General features: G+C 38.7%; 1 protein-coding gene across 3 annotated transcripts; it reads left to right on the top strand.

The window, feature by feature from the left end:
• Window positions 1-6068: 6068 nt before the first annotated feature.
• Window positions 6069-11322, top strand: LOC136330554 (T-cell surface glycoprotein CD1b-2-like). Of its 3 annotated transcripts, none has more exons than XM_066267514.1 (6): window positions 6069-6204; window positions 6454-6720; window positions 8266-8448; window positions 8762-9040; window positions 9715-9808; window positions 11006-11322. In XM_066267514.1, exons 1-6 carry the CDS (start codon window positions 6132-6134, stop codon window positions 11025-11027), a joined length of 918 nt encoding a protein of 305 aa, XP_066123611.1. In that variant the 5' UTR covers window positions 6069-6131; the 3' UTR covers window positions 11028-11322. The 3 variants fall into 3 exon arrangements, with proteins under 3 accessions (XP_066123611.1, XP_066123612.1, XP_066123610.1); XM_066267515.1 differs by having other exon boundaries at window positions 8266-8544; XM_066267513.1 differs by lacking the exon at window positions 11006-11322 and adding an exon at window positions 10662-10742.
• The last annotated feature ends 4569 nt before the right edge of the window (window positions 11323-15891 follow it).

Here is a 15891-nt window from a genome sequence, read left to right as displayed (position 1 = left end):
AATAAAACACCAGGAAGACAAACAATCCCTCAAAAAATGGGCAAAAGAAATGAATGTCTATTCATTTCTTCACTTCACCAAAGAGGACATACAGGTGGCCAATAGGCACATGAAAAAATGCTCAGCATCACTAATCATTAGAGAAATGCAAATTAAAACCACAATGAGACATCACCTCACACCAGTCAGAATGGCGCTCATCAACAAAACAACACAGAATAAGTGCTGGCGAGGATGTGGAGAAAAGGGAACCCTCCTGCACTGCTGGTGGGAATGCAGACTGGGGCAGCCACTGTGGAAAACAGTATGGACATTTCTCAAAAAATTAAAAATCGAACTGCATTTTGACCCAGCTATCCCAATTTTAGGAATATACCCTAAGAACACCATAGCACTGTTCCAAAAGAAGAAATGCACCCCCATGTTTATTGCAGCATTGTTCACAATAGTGAAGATCTGGAAGCAGCCCAAGTGTCCATCAGTGATTAAATGGATTAAAAAGCTTTGGTACATATATACTGTGGAATACTACTCAGCCATAAAAAATGTTGTCATCGTATCATTTATAATAACATGGATGGACCTTGATAACATTATACGGAGTGAAAGAAGTAAATCAGAAAAAAACTAAGAACTATTATGATTCCATGCATAAATGGGACATAAAAATGAGACTCAGAGACATGGACAAGAGTGTGAAGGGTATGGGGAGGGGAGAGGGAGAGGGTAGGGGAAGGGAGGGGTACTAAGAAAACCAGATAGAAGGTGATGAAAGACAATTTGACTTTGGGTGAAGGGTATGCAACATGCTCAAATGTCAAAATAACTTGTAGATGTTTTCTCTGAACATATGTACCCTGATTTATCAATTTCACCCATTAAAATGAATTAAAAAAATCATAAACTGACATATTTTTCTGAAAACTCTACTTCATATTGTTCTCTTATAGTCAATAAGATATGATTTGATATAAAACTTATTTATCTCCCTCTCCAGGGAATTAAGGAATGTGAAATATAATTCTTTGATTATTAACTGCTTTCTGAAACATTAATCAAAGGCATTAAATTTTTAAGTACATTCAAACAATTATTCAGGGTTAACTATTTATTTTAAAAATAAACTTTTTAAATTACATTCATAGAGATGACATTGGTCAATAATGTTATATCAATTTCAAGTGTACAATTCTATAATAAATCATTGGTATATTAGCTTTGTGTGCCCATGACCTGAAGTCTAGTCTCTTTCTATCACCATATATTTGACTGCCTTTACCCTCTTCAACCTCCCCTAATTCCCCTTCCCCTCTGATAACCAGCCTACTGCTGTCTGTGACTATGTGTTTGTTTTATTTGTTTCTTGTTTTCAGTTTTTTTTCCCACATTTTTTTTTTTTGTATTTTTCTGAAGCTGGAAACGGGGAGAGACAGTCAGACTCCCGCATGCGCCCGACCGGGATCCACCCGGCATGCCCACCAGGGGCGACGCTCTGCCCACCAGGGGCAATGCTCTGCCCCTCCGGGGTGTCGCTCTGCCGCGACCAGAGCCACTCTAGCGCCTGGGGCAGCGCCCAGGGAGCCATCCCCAGCGCCCGGGCCATCTTTGCTCCAATGGAGCCTTGGCTGCGGTAGGGGAAGAGAGAGACAGAGAGGAAGGAGGGGTGGGGGTGGAGAAGCAAATGGGTGCTTCTCCTATTTGCCCTGGCCGGGAATTGACCCTGGGTCCCCCACATGCCAGGCCGACTCTCTACCGCTGAGCCAACCGGCCAGGGCCATTTCCCACATATTTTTGAGGAAACTCTATACTGTTTCCATAGTGACTGTACCAATTTACATTTTCACCAGCAGAGGATGAGGCTTTTTTTTTACATCCTCTCTAACACTTGTTATTTCTTATCTTGTTGATAAGCGCCCTTCTAAACAGGTGTGAGATGGTAGCTCTGTGGTTTAATTTGCATATCTCTTGTAACTAGTAAAGTTGAGCATTTTTTCATGTATCTGTTGGCCATTTGTATGTCTTGTTGAGAAAAATGTCTTTTCAGGTTTTCCACCCATTTTTAAAATTGGACTTTTTGTTTCTTGTTGTGTTGCTGAGTTGTTGAGTTCTTCATATCTTTGGATATTAGCCTCTTTTTGAAGAGTATGCCTGTACATATCTTCTAAATTTTTGTTGGTTATGCTTTTGCTCTGTAGATTTTTTGCTTTTTTTGCTGTGCAGAAACCTTTCACTTGATGTAAGCTATTCATTTATAAAAATAAATTTATATTAGTAGTTATTGCATTATTCAAGTTTTAATATTTTATTTTATTTAGATCATTAGTTTCATAAGCAAGTTATGAAGCATATTCTTGGAGTTTTTGAGTATTCAAATATAGACTTATTTGGCTACATCACAAGAGAATGATTATTTCCCTGAGCAAAAAAATTTAGGATTATATTATTACCTTAGAATTCTGACATATTTCCCAAAATCTTGGAACATGAAGTGTTTGAAACCACTGTTTTAGAGTTTGGAACAATGGACAAGACTGAGTGTAAACTTTTCTCAATAACTCGGAGCACAATTCTATGCGTCCTTTATAAATGTAGAGGTTTTAGATTAGAATTTTTTACATTGTTTTGTTTTGTTTTAGCTTTTGCTTTATTTTCTCTTAAGTACTTGTCTGTGAAATCTTAGGTTCTGACATATGTTTCTGCACCAGGTGTTCTCTGACTAAATGTCAGTGGATTGTGTCTATGAAAACCATAGCATTAGTAGTTAAACTGCCTGCAGGTTGCACAGCAAAACATCAATGAAAATAACAAAAGTAAAGACTCAGCACATTAACTAATTTTCCCATGAAGCCTCCAGTCCCTGGAGACACATCTTGCCTCTAATAAAACTCTTCTATAATTAGCCACACTGAGGGAACTCCCCAGTAAATGAACTGTGAGGGGAAGGCTGCATGAATGCTCTTCATTCCCAGGGGACCTGGAGACACACTCAACTCATTTAGGGTAGAGTGGGAGCCCAAGGCCCTGTGCATCTCCTATAGACCTACTAATACAACATGAATGAAAATACATCGATTTATCTGCTTACCACTTTCAGATCAAGCATACTCATGATTATTTAACAGTGATAGTTGGCCTGACTGGAGAATCTGAGCAAAAGAGTATTTTTTCTTAAATACCTGATAATCTGTATTGCCACTGCTGCTCCTTCCTCATTGTGGATTATAGAGATTTGCCTGTGATTTATACAGCAACATTCAAAGTGCCTATTGTCTTCTGATAAAGATTTTGTGAAAATCAGGATTAAAAGACAGAGGGTAGTGAGAAAACAGGGAGAAAATATGAAATAACGACAAGAGAGGCAGTAGACTCCAGAGGATAAAATTGTGGATAAGTAGAGAAATATGGAGAAGACTACGAAAAAGAGGGAAAAAGAAGGCTAGGAAGGTGATTAGAGGAGGAGACCACAGAGAGATCAGGAGTGGGGACACTGCATAAAAGGCCACTGGGCACTACTGAGGACTTTCTGTTACTTCTTTTTATAAAAAAAGACATTGAGTATTCAAGTGTGGGCTTGAGTTATACAAGGCTAAGAAGTATTATATTTTTTAGTCAGAACACCAACTATTGATACATACTTTGTTAAAAACCAGGACCCCTTTTATACATGTTGGTGCAATGGGGAGGTCAGGAGGCAAAGAAGAAACAAAAGCAAATCTGGAATCCTAAGAGTGGAAGAGATGGAGGGGAAATGAGAAAGACCCTGTGGGAGGCTTGTGGCTGAGGGAGGTGGTCAGGTTTCTCTGATAGGGAAGTGAGTAGAAAGAGATGTTGGTTTGTGGCAAAGTAAGTGACAGAAAAGTTAGAAAGGGTTTGGAGGGGAAGCTGATATCTGAGTCAGCAGGCACTCATCCTGCTGAGGCATTCTTACCTAACAGAGTTCCAATGCTGCTGCTTCTGCCCCTGCTCTTCAAGGAAATTCTCTGGCATGGGCCAAGTACAGTAGGAAAGAAAACCCAGGTGAAAAGATACCTGTGCTTGGGAAAAGCAGGGTAGAAAGAAGTATTTGAGAAGATCTGGATGCAGGAGTAATCCTCCTACTGGGCGCTCTTGGAATCTGCATGCCAGGAGACTGCCAAGCACCAATCTTTATCCCAGTCTGTTTCTCATTTTGGGAATAAGAAGCTGGATCAGGAAAAGAGGTTATGAGACTATGTACAAACGTTGTAACTAATCCCATTTTTCTTTTCCTACATGGGTCCCTCATCTCCCCTTCTTTCACCCTCTCTCAATGGTCAATTCTCTCTCTTTCAAGTACCCCAAATAGAGCACACTATCATCTAGCAAAAGTAGAGCCACCCCTCCTATCACACACTCTGAACTTCATTTTTTCCCAACCAGAGCTGGCAGCACACCAAGGGCTCAGGCTCACTGGGCAAGATTCAGACTCATCGCTAGGACACCGTTAAACACCATTCACTTTCTGTTGCTCTGTTCCCAAAGTAATTTTAACAAGGAGAGTTGAAGAACAAGCAGGTGTTATTGCAGTTGTACATGCATAGTTTTCCCTTGAAAGTCTAGGTCTTTTCCAGTCAGTTTCAGTTTGAATGTGAGTTTTCTTTTCCAAGCTGATATTTGCCTGAAAACACAGACCAGAGAAGGAAATACATGGGCTCCACCGTTATTCAATCTTCCTGACCTTGTGTTTGGTCTCCCTTGGCTCATTCCTTCTTTGTTTCATCTTTCACCACTGTTCTGACTGTTCCCCCACCACCTCATACAAAGAAGGACTTACATGTATATATCTCCTCACACTCCTGAATATACTCTCATATTCATGCTTCTTGGTCCATCTCTCACCTTGGATGTTCATTCCCCCATCCTTGGCGTCAGACTCAGCCTTTCTCAACCAGAATTGGCCCTTCCTCCTTGTGGCCTAACCAGGACCTAACCACTCCTGAGTGAGCTCTTCCTGACTGGTTTCCTATATTTCTAACAGTCTTCCCATCAAGCCACTTCAAATTAATTATTTCAACATTCTTTTATTATTTTCACATTTTCATCCACAGATTTCCTCCCACTTTTTTTTTCAAACTGCAGTCTTCCACGTGATTCACCAGAAAATGTTCCTTCCCTTTAATCCCTTTACTTTGTACATTATTGATTTCCTTGCTACTATGTCATGAACAGAAGGTCATATACTGGTAGCAAATGTAATTTTCCTTGTCAACACCTTCTATGATATTAGATAATTTTGCTTGAAGTATAAACTGTAGTATTTACTTTATTTGATTTTAAGATATTGGTCTGCTGTACCATTGTTTTGGCAAATGTTTTAAATGCTTTCCTTTTAGGTCCCCGGCCAGGTAGCATATCATCCTGATATGTCAAGGTTGCAGTTTTGATCTCTGATCAGGGCACATGTAATAATTAATTAATTAATGCATAAATAATAGGAACAACAAATTGATGTTTCTATTTTTCTCTCTCCTCTATCTCTAATCCTTCCTCTTTTTACAATCAATTAAAAAGTGTTGGAAGAACTAAAAACATTAAAAAATGGAAAAAAATATGCTTTGCCTTTTGTAGTTGTTCATCAACACACATCCACACACAAATGTGTGTTTAGGGAGGCCAGACAAAAGGATAAAATGAGAAATAAGAGCCATTGAGAATGTGCAAGAGAAGAGTGGGCCATGTGGAGAAAGATGGAGGTTGGGTGGATGAACCAAAAGAATTTTTCTGAATTAAGGCAGGCAGTTGTTTCACAGTGCCTTCTGATTTAAAAGATGTTACAATAAAAGATTGAGGAAGTAAAATAACCTTTCAAAACCATATGATGGTTTTTTCAAGGTAGTATAAAGAGGACCGAGGTCAGAAAGAAGAGGTGGAAGCCAGGAGAATATGAAGAAATTCTGTTAGTCAAGGGCTGGAGTGGAAATGATAGGCAGAGTGGGAGGGTCAGGGTGTGGGAGGCACAACTTTTCTCTGATGTTCAACATAAATGAGGCAGAGTTTTGATCCTTGAAGAGGAAGTCACTATAGAGAACTGAGGAAACAACAGTTTGCCGAGTTCAGAGAGCAAACACCAGCTGTAAGAGGTAGAAGTTGTGTCTGTATCACCAGGAGGCGAAATGTTGCTATTGCCACTTCTGTTGCTAGCACATCTCATCCCAGGTGCTGACAACAAGGTTGTACACAAGAATGGTAAGAGTAACTCTGACTAACTCTGGGTGTGGGTGGTCTGGATGAAAGCATGCTGTGCATACCCCTGAGGGTCTGCGCCAGCCCATCTTCAGTCCTCTTCTTCTATTTTGGAGGCTGAGGATGGAGCCAGAGGTCCTGACACAGGCAACTGTTTCTGCCATTTTGCTGTTCAAACTCTATTTTTTTTATTTTTTTCTGTATCTTTCTGGGTTTTTTTTTTCACTTTTTCTATTCTTCTACTACCCACAGCTTTCCAGGGTCCAACCTCTTTCCATGTCATCCAGATATCATCATTTGTTAACAGCACCTATGCACAAAATCAAGGCTCAGGCTGGCTGGAAGATTTGCAGATTCATGGCTGGGATAGTGACTCAGGTACTGCCATTTTCCTGAAGCCTTGGTCCAAGGGCAACTTCAGTGATGCAGAGCTGACTGAGGTGGTGGAAGCTTTCCGAGTTTATTTCATCGAATTCACTCCAGTAGTACAGGATCGTGTCAGTGAATTTGAGTTGACATGTGAGTGCTGTTCTATGATCTGTGGAGATAACCAATAATTCCTCTCCCCCTCTCTCTCTCTCTCTCACTCTCTCTCTCTGTCTCTCTTTCTCTCACTCTCTGTATCTCTCTCGGTTCATGCTGTTGCTCCTCAGGATCTTTCTCTTCTCCTTCCCAGTTTATCTAAATGTGCACACACTCATCTCTAGAACAGTCTTCCTCTTAGACTCCATAACTACACAGGGTATTTCAGATTCTTCCTGCTTCTCGCACCCTTGTATGATAAAGAACCCCTTTCATTTGTGCACAAGTTTTCTCTCTGAAACCCCAAGCAAGAAGCCCTCACTTTTCCTACCCTGTCCCTGAGTGAACCAAAGTGTGACTTAGTTTTCAGTCCATCTGCTCAAGCATCTCCTCCCTACTCCCTCTTTTTAATGTATTTCTCCCATTCATCCTGGAATGTGTACTTCCTCCTGACTTCATCACCTGGCTCCTCACATTATGCTATTCTTTCTTCTTACCCACTGTACATTTTCCACCACTTTTCCCCTGGTTCTTTTCTATGGAAAGGTCTCTGAATAGCCTTGGCTGGGTTTCTCAGTAGTTTAGAGTGCTATCTTAATATGTTAAGTTTGCAGGTTCAATTCCCAGTCTAGGCACATAGAAGACTCAACCAATGAGTGCATGTATGGGTGGATAATAATGGATGTTTCTTTCTCTTTCTCCCTCTCTCTCTCTCTGTCACTCCCCCACCCCATCTCTGAAATCAATCAATCAATAATTTTTTTTAAAAAAATCAGCCTCTGAATATAGTCATACACTTGACAGTGAGGACATGTTTTGAGAAATACATTTTTAGACAATGTTATAGTTGTGCAACTATCACAGAGTGCACTTAAACATACCTAGATAGGATAGCCTACTACAAACCTAGGGTATACGATATATATTTTGTATCAAGACTAATATACTATACATCATATTGCTGTACAAAAAATATGTATCATTAAATCAAACAGAAGAGTAAATTATGCTATCAACTGATGCAGTAAACATGAGAGGTATAAGGCTATTGCTGGTATAACACAACATACTCCTTTACAACAAACTTTTTTTGTAAGTAGGAAGCATGCATTCTAAAATAACAAATAAAATATTTTATATAATAAATAAATATACTAGTTACATTATCTATTACCATTATCAAATACTATGTACTATACATATTGCATTATTATTTTCTTATACAACCAGCTGCACTGTGGTTTTTAACACAGCATCACCGCAAACACATGAGCAATGCATTATGTTGTTAACGATGGGCACAATATCAGTAAGCAATGGGACATTTTTAGCTTCATAATAATCTACAGGATTACCCTCTTGTATGTATTTTGTTATTCACTGAAAAGTCATTTTGTGGCATGTGACAGTATTAGATTGGCTCTTGGTTTCTTTCACATCTCAAACATTTCTGCTCACCCAAATCAAATGAGTAGGTTCTTTCCCCATCTCTTTCCTCCTTATTGGCTTTTAAATATGTTTTTCTCTTTTTTTTCTATCCAGATCCCTTTGAGATCCAGGCTATTGGTGGCTGTGAGATGCATTCTGGTGAAACCACTGTAAGCTTCTGGAGGGCAGCTTTGGGAGGAGTGAATTTAATGAACTTCCAGAATGATTCCTGTGTGCCTGCTGCAGAGGGTGGCAGCAGAGGACAGAGGTTCTGTGCAATTCTCTCTGAATACCAAGGTATCTCTAATATTGTACAGAAGCTCCTGTCAAACACCTGTCCCCGATTTCTCTTGGGTGTTCTCAATGCAGGCAAGGCAGAACTGCAAAGACAAGGTTAGTCCTGTTCTCTCTCCAAGACTTTTCTATTTCACTTTCCACCACTTCTTTAAATTCTAAGGGAGGAGTTTTCTAAGAGATAGAAGCTTAATCAATAAGTTATTTTGATTCCAAAGTAATGGGAGAGGTCACTGTTCAAACTTATGTTTTTTTTCAGTCCCTATGCTCTAATTAGAGTCATAATGTGACACTGTCCTGCTCCTTTCTGTCCCAGTGAAGCCCAAGGCCTGGCTTTCCAGTGGCCCCCCTCCTCTGCCTGGTCATCTGCTGCTGGTGTGCCATGTCTCAGGATTTTACCCCAAACCTGTACAGGTGATGTGGATGAAGGATGAGCAGGAGCATCCAGGAACTCATCAAGGTGACATGCTTCCCAATGCTGATGAGACGTGGTATCTCCAAGTAACCCTGGACGTTGTGGCTGGGGAGGAGGCTAACCTGAACTGCCGAGTAAAGCACAGCAGCCTGGGAAGCCAGGACATCGTCCTCCACTGGGGTGAGAAAGAATTGGCCCTGGACGAAAATGGAAGGAGATGGTCCAAAAACATGGAGGGAGGGGTGAGCAAAATGGTGAGACTTAGTGGGTGTGACAGAGAAACAAGGAGGGAGGAGAGAGAAAAAGAAAGAGGAAGAAAAAATAAGTGAGACAGAGAGATGAACTAAGGTAGCAATTTTCAAATGGTGTGGCACAAGATTTTTAAAAAAACACAGTACTTGAATATTTAGTTAGGGGTGCTGACCTTTTTTTTTCTTAGATTGTCATATTTTAAAAAATGACAACAGCCAACACAGTGATATCTGTCTGGTGTGAATGGATCAAAATTTTATCTATTTTTTTTATCAGATCAGCATAAAATATATTTTTTGGTGTGCCACAGAATATTAATTAGTGTGTGTCATTTGGTAAAAAAGAAAAGTTGAAAATCACTCACCTAAGATATAAAGGAGGTAAGAGTCACAAACCTATTAATTGGTTGAAGTGACACAAGAAGAAATGATAGAAGATAGATGTGGATTATTGTGTTAGAGAATCTGACAGGGGAAGTTGGATACACCCTTCAATCAAAAGCAGGTGAATGATGGAGCTGACACTCAGGTGAGCAAAGGAAGGGCAGGGGACTCAGGAATGGAGTTTTCAGTGACATCTGTGTGTCTTTTCCCAATTGCCAGGACATCTTACCTCTGCAATGGTGATAACTTTGGCAATAATATTACCCACCTTCATTCTTTTGATATGTCTTACATTATGGTACTTGAGGCGAAGGTAAGTTTTTAAAAATCTTTCTTTTCTGGCCTAACCTCCTGTGGTGGTGCACTGGATCAAGCATCGACCTGGAATGCTGAGGTCGCTGGTTCAAAACCCTAGCTTGCCTGGTCAAGGCACATATGGGAGTTGATGCTTCCTGCTCCTCCCCTCTTCTCTCTCTCTCTCTCTCTCTCTCTATCTCTATCTCTATCTCTATCTCTATCTCTCTTCTCTAAAATGAATAAATAAATAAAAATTAAAAAAAGTCTTTCTTTTCTGTCCACATCCCACTCTTTTATGCCATTTTTTATTTATTTATATCACTTCAGCCTCAATCTTTATTTTATTTATTTTTTAATTTATTAGGTTGACATGGTTCACCAAACCATACAGGTTTCAAGTGTCAACTCAATATTACCACCATCAGCACTCTGCATCCTGCTCCCTCTCCCCAGTTCAGTCTCTTTCTGCCCTCCTCCCCTCCCTCTGCCCTCCTCCCCCAACCTCTTTAACACACTTTCCCTCTGACTACTGCCACTCTGTTGTCTGTATCCATGTGTTATCTGTTTATGTTTTGGGCTAATCCCTTCACCTTCTTTGATCCAGTCCTCTCTTCCCCTGTCCCTCTGACAGCTGTGTCCCTGCCTCTGCACTTTCCCCCACTTCCCACCTATTTTATGTTAATCTGTTTTTTAATTGTGGTAAAGTATACATGACATTGAAGTTATTATCTTAGTCATTTTAAATACATAGCTTAACAGTATTAATTACACTTCCATTTTGTGTAGTTAATCTCTAGTACTCTTCTCATCTAGAAAAACTAAAGTTGTATACCCATTCAACAACATCTTGTCATTTCCTGGTCTTCTAGGACCAGACAACCAACATTCCACTTTCTGCCTGTATAAATTTGACTACTCTACATACCTCATGTCAGAGGAATCGTTATTTGGTGGTATTTTTATGACTGGATTATTTTATTTACATAATGTACTTATGGTTCAGCTATGTTGCAGCATATATCAGGATTTATTTTCTTTTTAAGGAAGGCTGAAGTATAGTCTATTGTATATATATAACATGTTAGTTTATTTGTTCACTTGGCATTGGATATCTGGGTTGATTCCATCTTTTGGTCATTATGAATAATTCTGCTATAAAATTGGTGTGCTAATTTGTCTTATGTAGAGCTAAAACTGCTTGTGTTCTTAACAGGTCATATCAGAATATCCAGTGAGATTTCATCATGTCTCCTTTTCCATTTGGAATAAGGACCCAGAAGACCAGAAGCTCAAGTTGTGAGCCCAGGAGTCAATGTCATCATATTTAATAAAATAATTATCATATTTTATCAACTCAGAGTTTTCATTGGTTGTGAGATATATCATAATTTACACAGTAGCATAAAAAGAATTAAGAATGATAAGATGGTATCAATGGTGGACTCCATCCAGATTTCAAAGACGTAAGATGTGAGAAAGAATATATGTTATAATAGATAAAATAAAGTACAGATGGTCCCGGACTGACATTTTTTTTATTCTATAATGGTGTGAAAGCGGTACATATTTAGTAGAAATGGTACTTGAACTTTGATTTTTTTCCTTACCTACCCACATGGAGTTATGAGATCATGAGAATAAACCACCAATATTCTACTGTGTGTTTATTGTGTTAGATGATATATCTCATATGTAGGCTAATCTGTTTTGAGCACGTTTAAGGTACATGAACTTAGTTATGCTGTGCAGTAGGCTACTTACATTAAATGCTTTTTTTTATCTTTTTTGCTTTTTTTTGTAGCAAGAGAGAGGGATAGACAGGGACTTTCAGACTGGAAGGGAGAGAGATGAGAAACATCAACTCATAGTTGTGGCACCTTAGTTGCTCATTGATTGATTTCTCATATGTACTTTGACTGAGGGGCTTCAGCTGAGACTATGACCCCTTGCTCAAGCCATTGACCTTGGGCTCAAGTTGGTAACATTTAGGTCGAGCCAGTGACCATGGGGTCATGTTATGCTCTAGCTTGTGACCTGGCACTCAAGCTGCTGAGCCTGCATTCAAGCCAGATAAACCTGTGTTCAAGCTGGTGACCTCGGGGTTTCAAACCTAGTTATTCAGCATCCCAGGCTGATGGTCTATACACTGTGTCACCACGTGGTCAGGTGTATTAATGCTTTTTGACATATGATATTTTCAATTTACAATGAATTTTTTTACATGTTTCTACGTTGTAGGGTCAAGGAGCATCTGTATATATTTTAATTATGACATATCTTTGTCTTCCTGTTTTAAAACATTTATTATGCTATACTGAAATAACATTTATCAAAGTAAGCTAACTAAAATTATACTGAAATAGTGTTTTCAGAGATACTGATCATTTTTAATGTAATTTCTCTGTCACTATCTAGACAACTTTCTAAACCTCAAGGCTCATTTGTGATGCTTCTTCCTCCTTCTCTAGTTCTACGATGAAAGTATCTTCCCTTGTCTGGTGTCATACAGAGATCAACTTTACTCTGTGTTCTTAACATTGCAGTGACTTTTTTTTTTCTTTTGTAGTTGTAAGTCCCTTGAGCGAAGGCTTGCTCTAGATGGATCCCTGGCTTGATCACTAACTTGCATATGTATTTGTTCAGTAAAATGATCTGAGTTGATATAGCTGCCATGTTAAATGGTTTCTTCAAAATTACTTCCTTCTGCTTGACCAGGCAGTGGCACAGTGGATAGAGCATCGGACTGAGATGTGGAGTCTCCAGGTTCGAGACCCTGAGGTCTCCAGCTTGAGTGTGGGCTCATCTGGTTTGAGCAAAGTTCATCAGCTTGGACCCAAGGTTGCTGGCTTGAGCAAGGGGTTACTCAGTCTGCTGTAGCCCCATGGTCAAAGCACATATGAGAAAGCAATCAATGAAAAACTAAAGTGTCGCAATGAAAAACTAATGATTGATGCTTCTCATCTCTTTTCGTTCCTGTCTCTCTGTCCCTATCTGTCCCTCTCTCTGACTCTCTCTCTTTATCTCTGTTAAAAAAAAAACCTTCCTTCCTCCTTTTATTCTTTATATTTGATTTCTACATTTCCCTCTTATTAAAATATTTCTTAAACAGCAAATATATTTATATATACCATGTTCTCCTTTTTGTGCCCTGAACCCCTCTGGAAAAACACCCTCATGCCCATACTATAACTAGAGTTTACCTACAAAAATTAATCAGAATAGGATCCTGCTCCTCATTCCTTAGTGATAGTGAATGAGAAGTAGGATGTGTGAAGGATAGTAGAGCAAGGCAATTGTTAAATAGTCAAATCAAAATCAAGAGGGCCTTTCTTACCTTTAGAGATTTTGAGATTTATGGTGTATCAATTCATTTAGATCTTTGATTTATATTTTTTATTTTTATTAATTTTTATTTTTTTGCTTATTCCAGTGGTGGGATTCAGATAATTTCACAACAGGTTCTCTGTCCTAATTATCATTTTAAGTATTAAAAAATGATATACCAAAAGGTAGTTTATTAGTTCATGCATTTAATATTTAAATAAGAACAACAAAAGAGGTACATAAAACTAGATTATATTATAAAAAAGAATTTTAAAATATTAATAAAAATATTAAATAATACCTGACAAAAAATAAATAAAATTATTTAAGATATTTCTATATTGTTTTTTGTTTTTTTGTTGGGGTTTTTTTTTGTATTTTTTTGAAATTAGAAGTAGACAAGCAGTCAGACAGACTCTGCATGCACCCCACCAGGATTCACCTGGCATGCCCACAAGGGGGAGATGCTCTGCCTAACTGGACCATTATTCCGATGTGACCAGAGCCATTATAGCACCTGATGTGGAGGCTATGGAGTTGTCCTCAGTGACAGGGCCAAGTTTGCTCCAATGGGGCCTTGGCTACAGGAGTGGAAGGAAGAGATAGAGAGGAAGGAAAGGGGGGAGGATGGAGAAGCAGATGGGAGCTTTTCCTGTGCCCCTGGCTGAGAATCAAACCAGGGACTTCCACATGCCAGGCCAACGTTGTACTGTTGAGCCAAGCAGCCAGGGCCTCCATATTGCTTCTTGATTGACATCCTCAATTGCAACTTTTTTCTCCTTTGGATGGAATGAACATTACTACGGGCACTTAGAATACTGAGTTGCACAGAAGAACACACACACAAAAAGAGTAAAGAATGTAAACTTCTGATTTCCACATTGAGTGGCTGCCCAGGAGTCCACATTGGATAGAACCCTGATTACAAGTGCCTTTTTAACAACCAGTTCACTGAACTCAACAAAAAAATTAGGTATTGGTTCTGCTGGACCAGTGTGAACTGGCTGAATCACACCACTGGCTTATTCCATAGTTTTCTAGAATCACTATTTAAAAAATCTAAATTCATTTGATTAAAAAAGCTGGAGAAAAAGGGTGGAAAGCATTTGAGTTTATTTTTTATAGAATTTGAAAAAGGAAGTCAGAGCAAGTAGAACTTTGGGAGAAGCGAGAGGTACTGGAAGCTTTTCTCCCACCTGGTAATTTTTAGGATAATGTCGACTCCTGGAATTGAGATGGGAAGGAAATGGCTGAAAATATAGGTTTATCGTCTCAGCATTAAAATAGCGATTACTTTTCCAGAATGCATTAAACTCCACCTTATCTTGTAGATTATGCATGTTATTGTCTGCTTTACTGAACTCTCAGCTATAGTCTAGGATTATAAATAATCCATGTTTCTTGGAGTGTGGACTATGAGTCACCACCAGTAGCAGTGCCTATGAGTTTGTTAGAAAAATAATTTTCAGACCCACTCTAAACCTACTACATAAAAAAACACAAAAAAGGAAACTAGAAAGCTGTGTTTTAACAGGCCTTTCAGATTATTTTTATATACATTTAAATTTGAGAACTCCTGGTCTAAAGATTTCTCAGCTGTTCAGTATTGACATTTGGGAGCAGATGATTCTTTGTTATGGAAGGTTGTCCTGTGCACCGTAGAAATTTTAGGAGAATCTATACTCACAAGATGTCAGTAATACATTTCCAATTTTGAAAACTATACATATCTTCAGATACTGTCAAATGTCCTTTATTGGTCAAATTTGACCTCTAATGGGAGCCTGCTTAGTTGGAATAATTTGTTCACTGTGTTATGTGACCTAATTTGGTCCAATCCAGCTAAAGCTGATTGATTATATTTGGTGGATGAGAAAAGAGAGGTCTTTATTGTCTGGATGGTATGCCACCTTCAAAACTCAAGATTGCCACAAAATTTTTTTCCATGAGTAAAGCTGACCAGGAATAAAGCACACAAATAAACAGAATGATGAATTGATAGAGCCAATGATCAAGTCCCGCTCTACCTGGAGATTCAGCTACCTCTGGATCTTAGTTATATAAACCCAACTTTCATTTTTCCTTTTAAACCAATTTAGTTGTAACTTTAAATTCTTTGAAAATTTCTATTTCTCTGCTGTCTAATGTCCTGGAACAGTTTTTTTATATTCTTTTTAAATTTTTCTCTACTTTATTTACTTTCTTATTCTCCTTCCTCTCCCAATCCATCATCGCTCAAAGATGGTTTTCTGAACTCATGATTTTCCCCTAAGTGTCCTTATGTTGGAACACATTAATTCACCCATGATTCTCATATGACTTCTGAATGAATGACTTTTAGAAAGAGAATTTCAGTTTCAAATTACATGTGCTTTTCCACTTATTCTATATTTATTTATTTATTTATTGTTGATAGTGTGTGCATGTATATGTGTTCCTATGTATTTTGCTAATACATAAAAATATGTTGAAAATATTTATACCTGGCTCCCAGTATCTATGTAAAATTAACTGAGGAACTTTTATATTTTATCTGTAGATTCTCTTGGATAGTCTATGCATATGACATCTTTAATTGTGAAATATTCAATTATCACTTTTTTTTGTATTTTTCTGAAGTGAGAAGCAGGGAGGCAAAGGGACAGACTTTTGCATGCGTCCAACTGGGATCCACCCGGCAAGTCCACCAAGGGGTAGTGCTCTACCCATCTGGAACATTGCTCCACTGCAACTGAGGCACTAATTCTAGTGCCTGAGATGGAGGCCAAGGAGCCA

This window comes from Saccopteryx bilineata, chromosome 3 (genome assembly GCF_036850765.1).
Source record: "Saccopteryx bilineata isolate mSacBil1 chromosome 3, mSacBil1_pri_phased_curated, whole genome shotgun sequence".
Classification (NCBI taxonomy): Eukaryota; Metazoa; Chordata; class Mammalia; order Chiroptera; family Emballonuridae; genus Saccopteryx; species Saccopteryx bilineata.
Note: the sequence above shows the minus strand (reverse complement) of the source record. Positions and strands in the feature narration are given on the sequence as shown.

Bases quoted from the DNA above. Each gene is read 5' to 3' on its own strand.
- LOC136330554 (XM_066267515.1), top strand. From the start codon at position 6,132: ATGTTGCTATTGCCACTTCTGTTGCTAGCACATCTCATCCCAGGTGCT. The intron at 6,205-6,453 runs GTAAGAGTAACT...TACTACCCACAG, and splicing joins CAAGGTTGTACACAAGAATG to CTTTCCAGGGTCCAACCTCT. The intron at 6,721-8,265 runs GTGAGTGCTGTT...TTTTCTATCCAG, and splicing joins CAGTGAATTTGAGTTGACAT to ATCCCTTTGAGATCCAGGCT.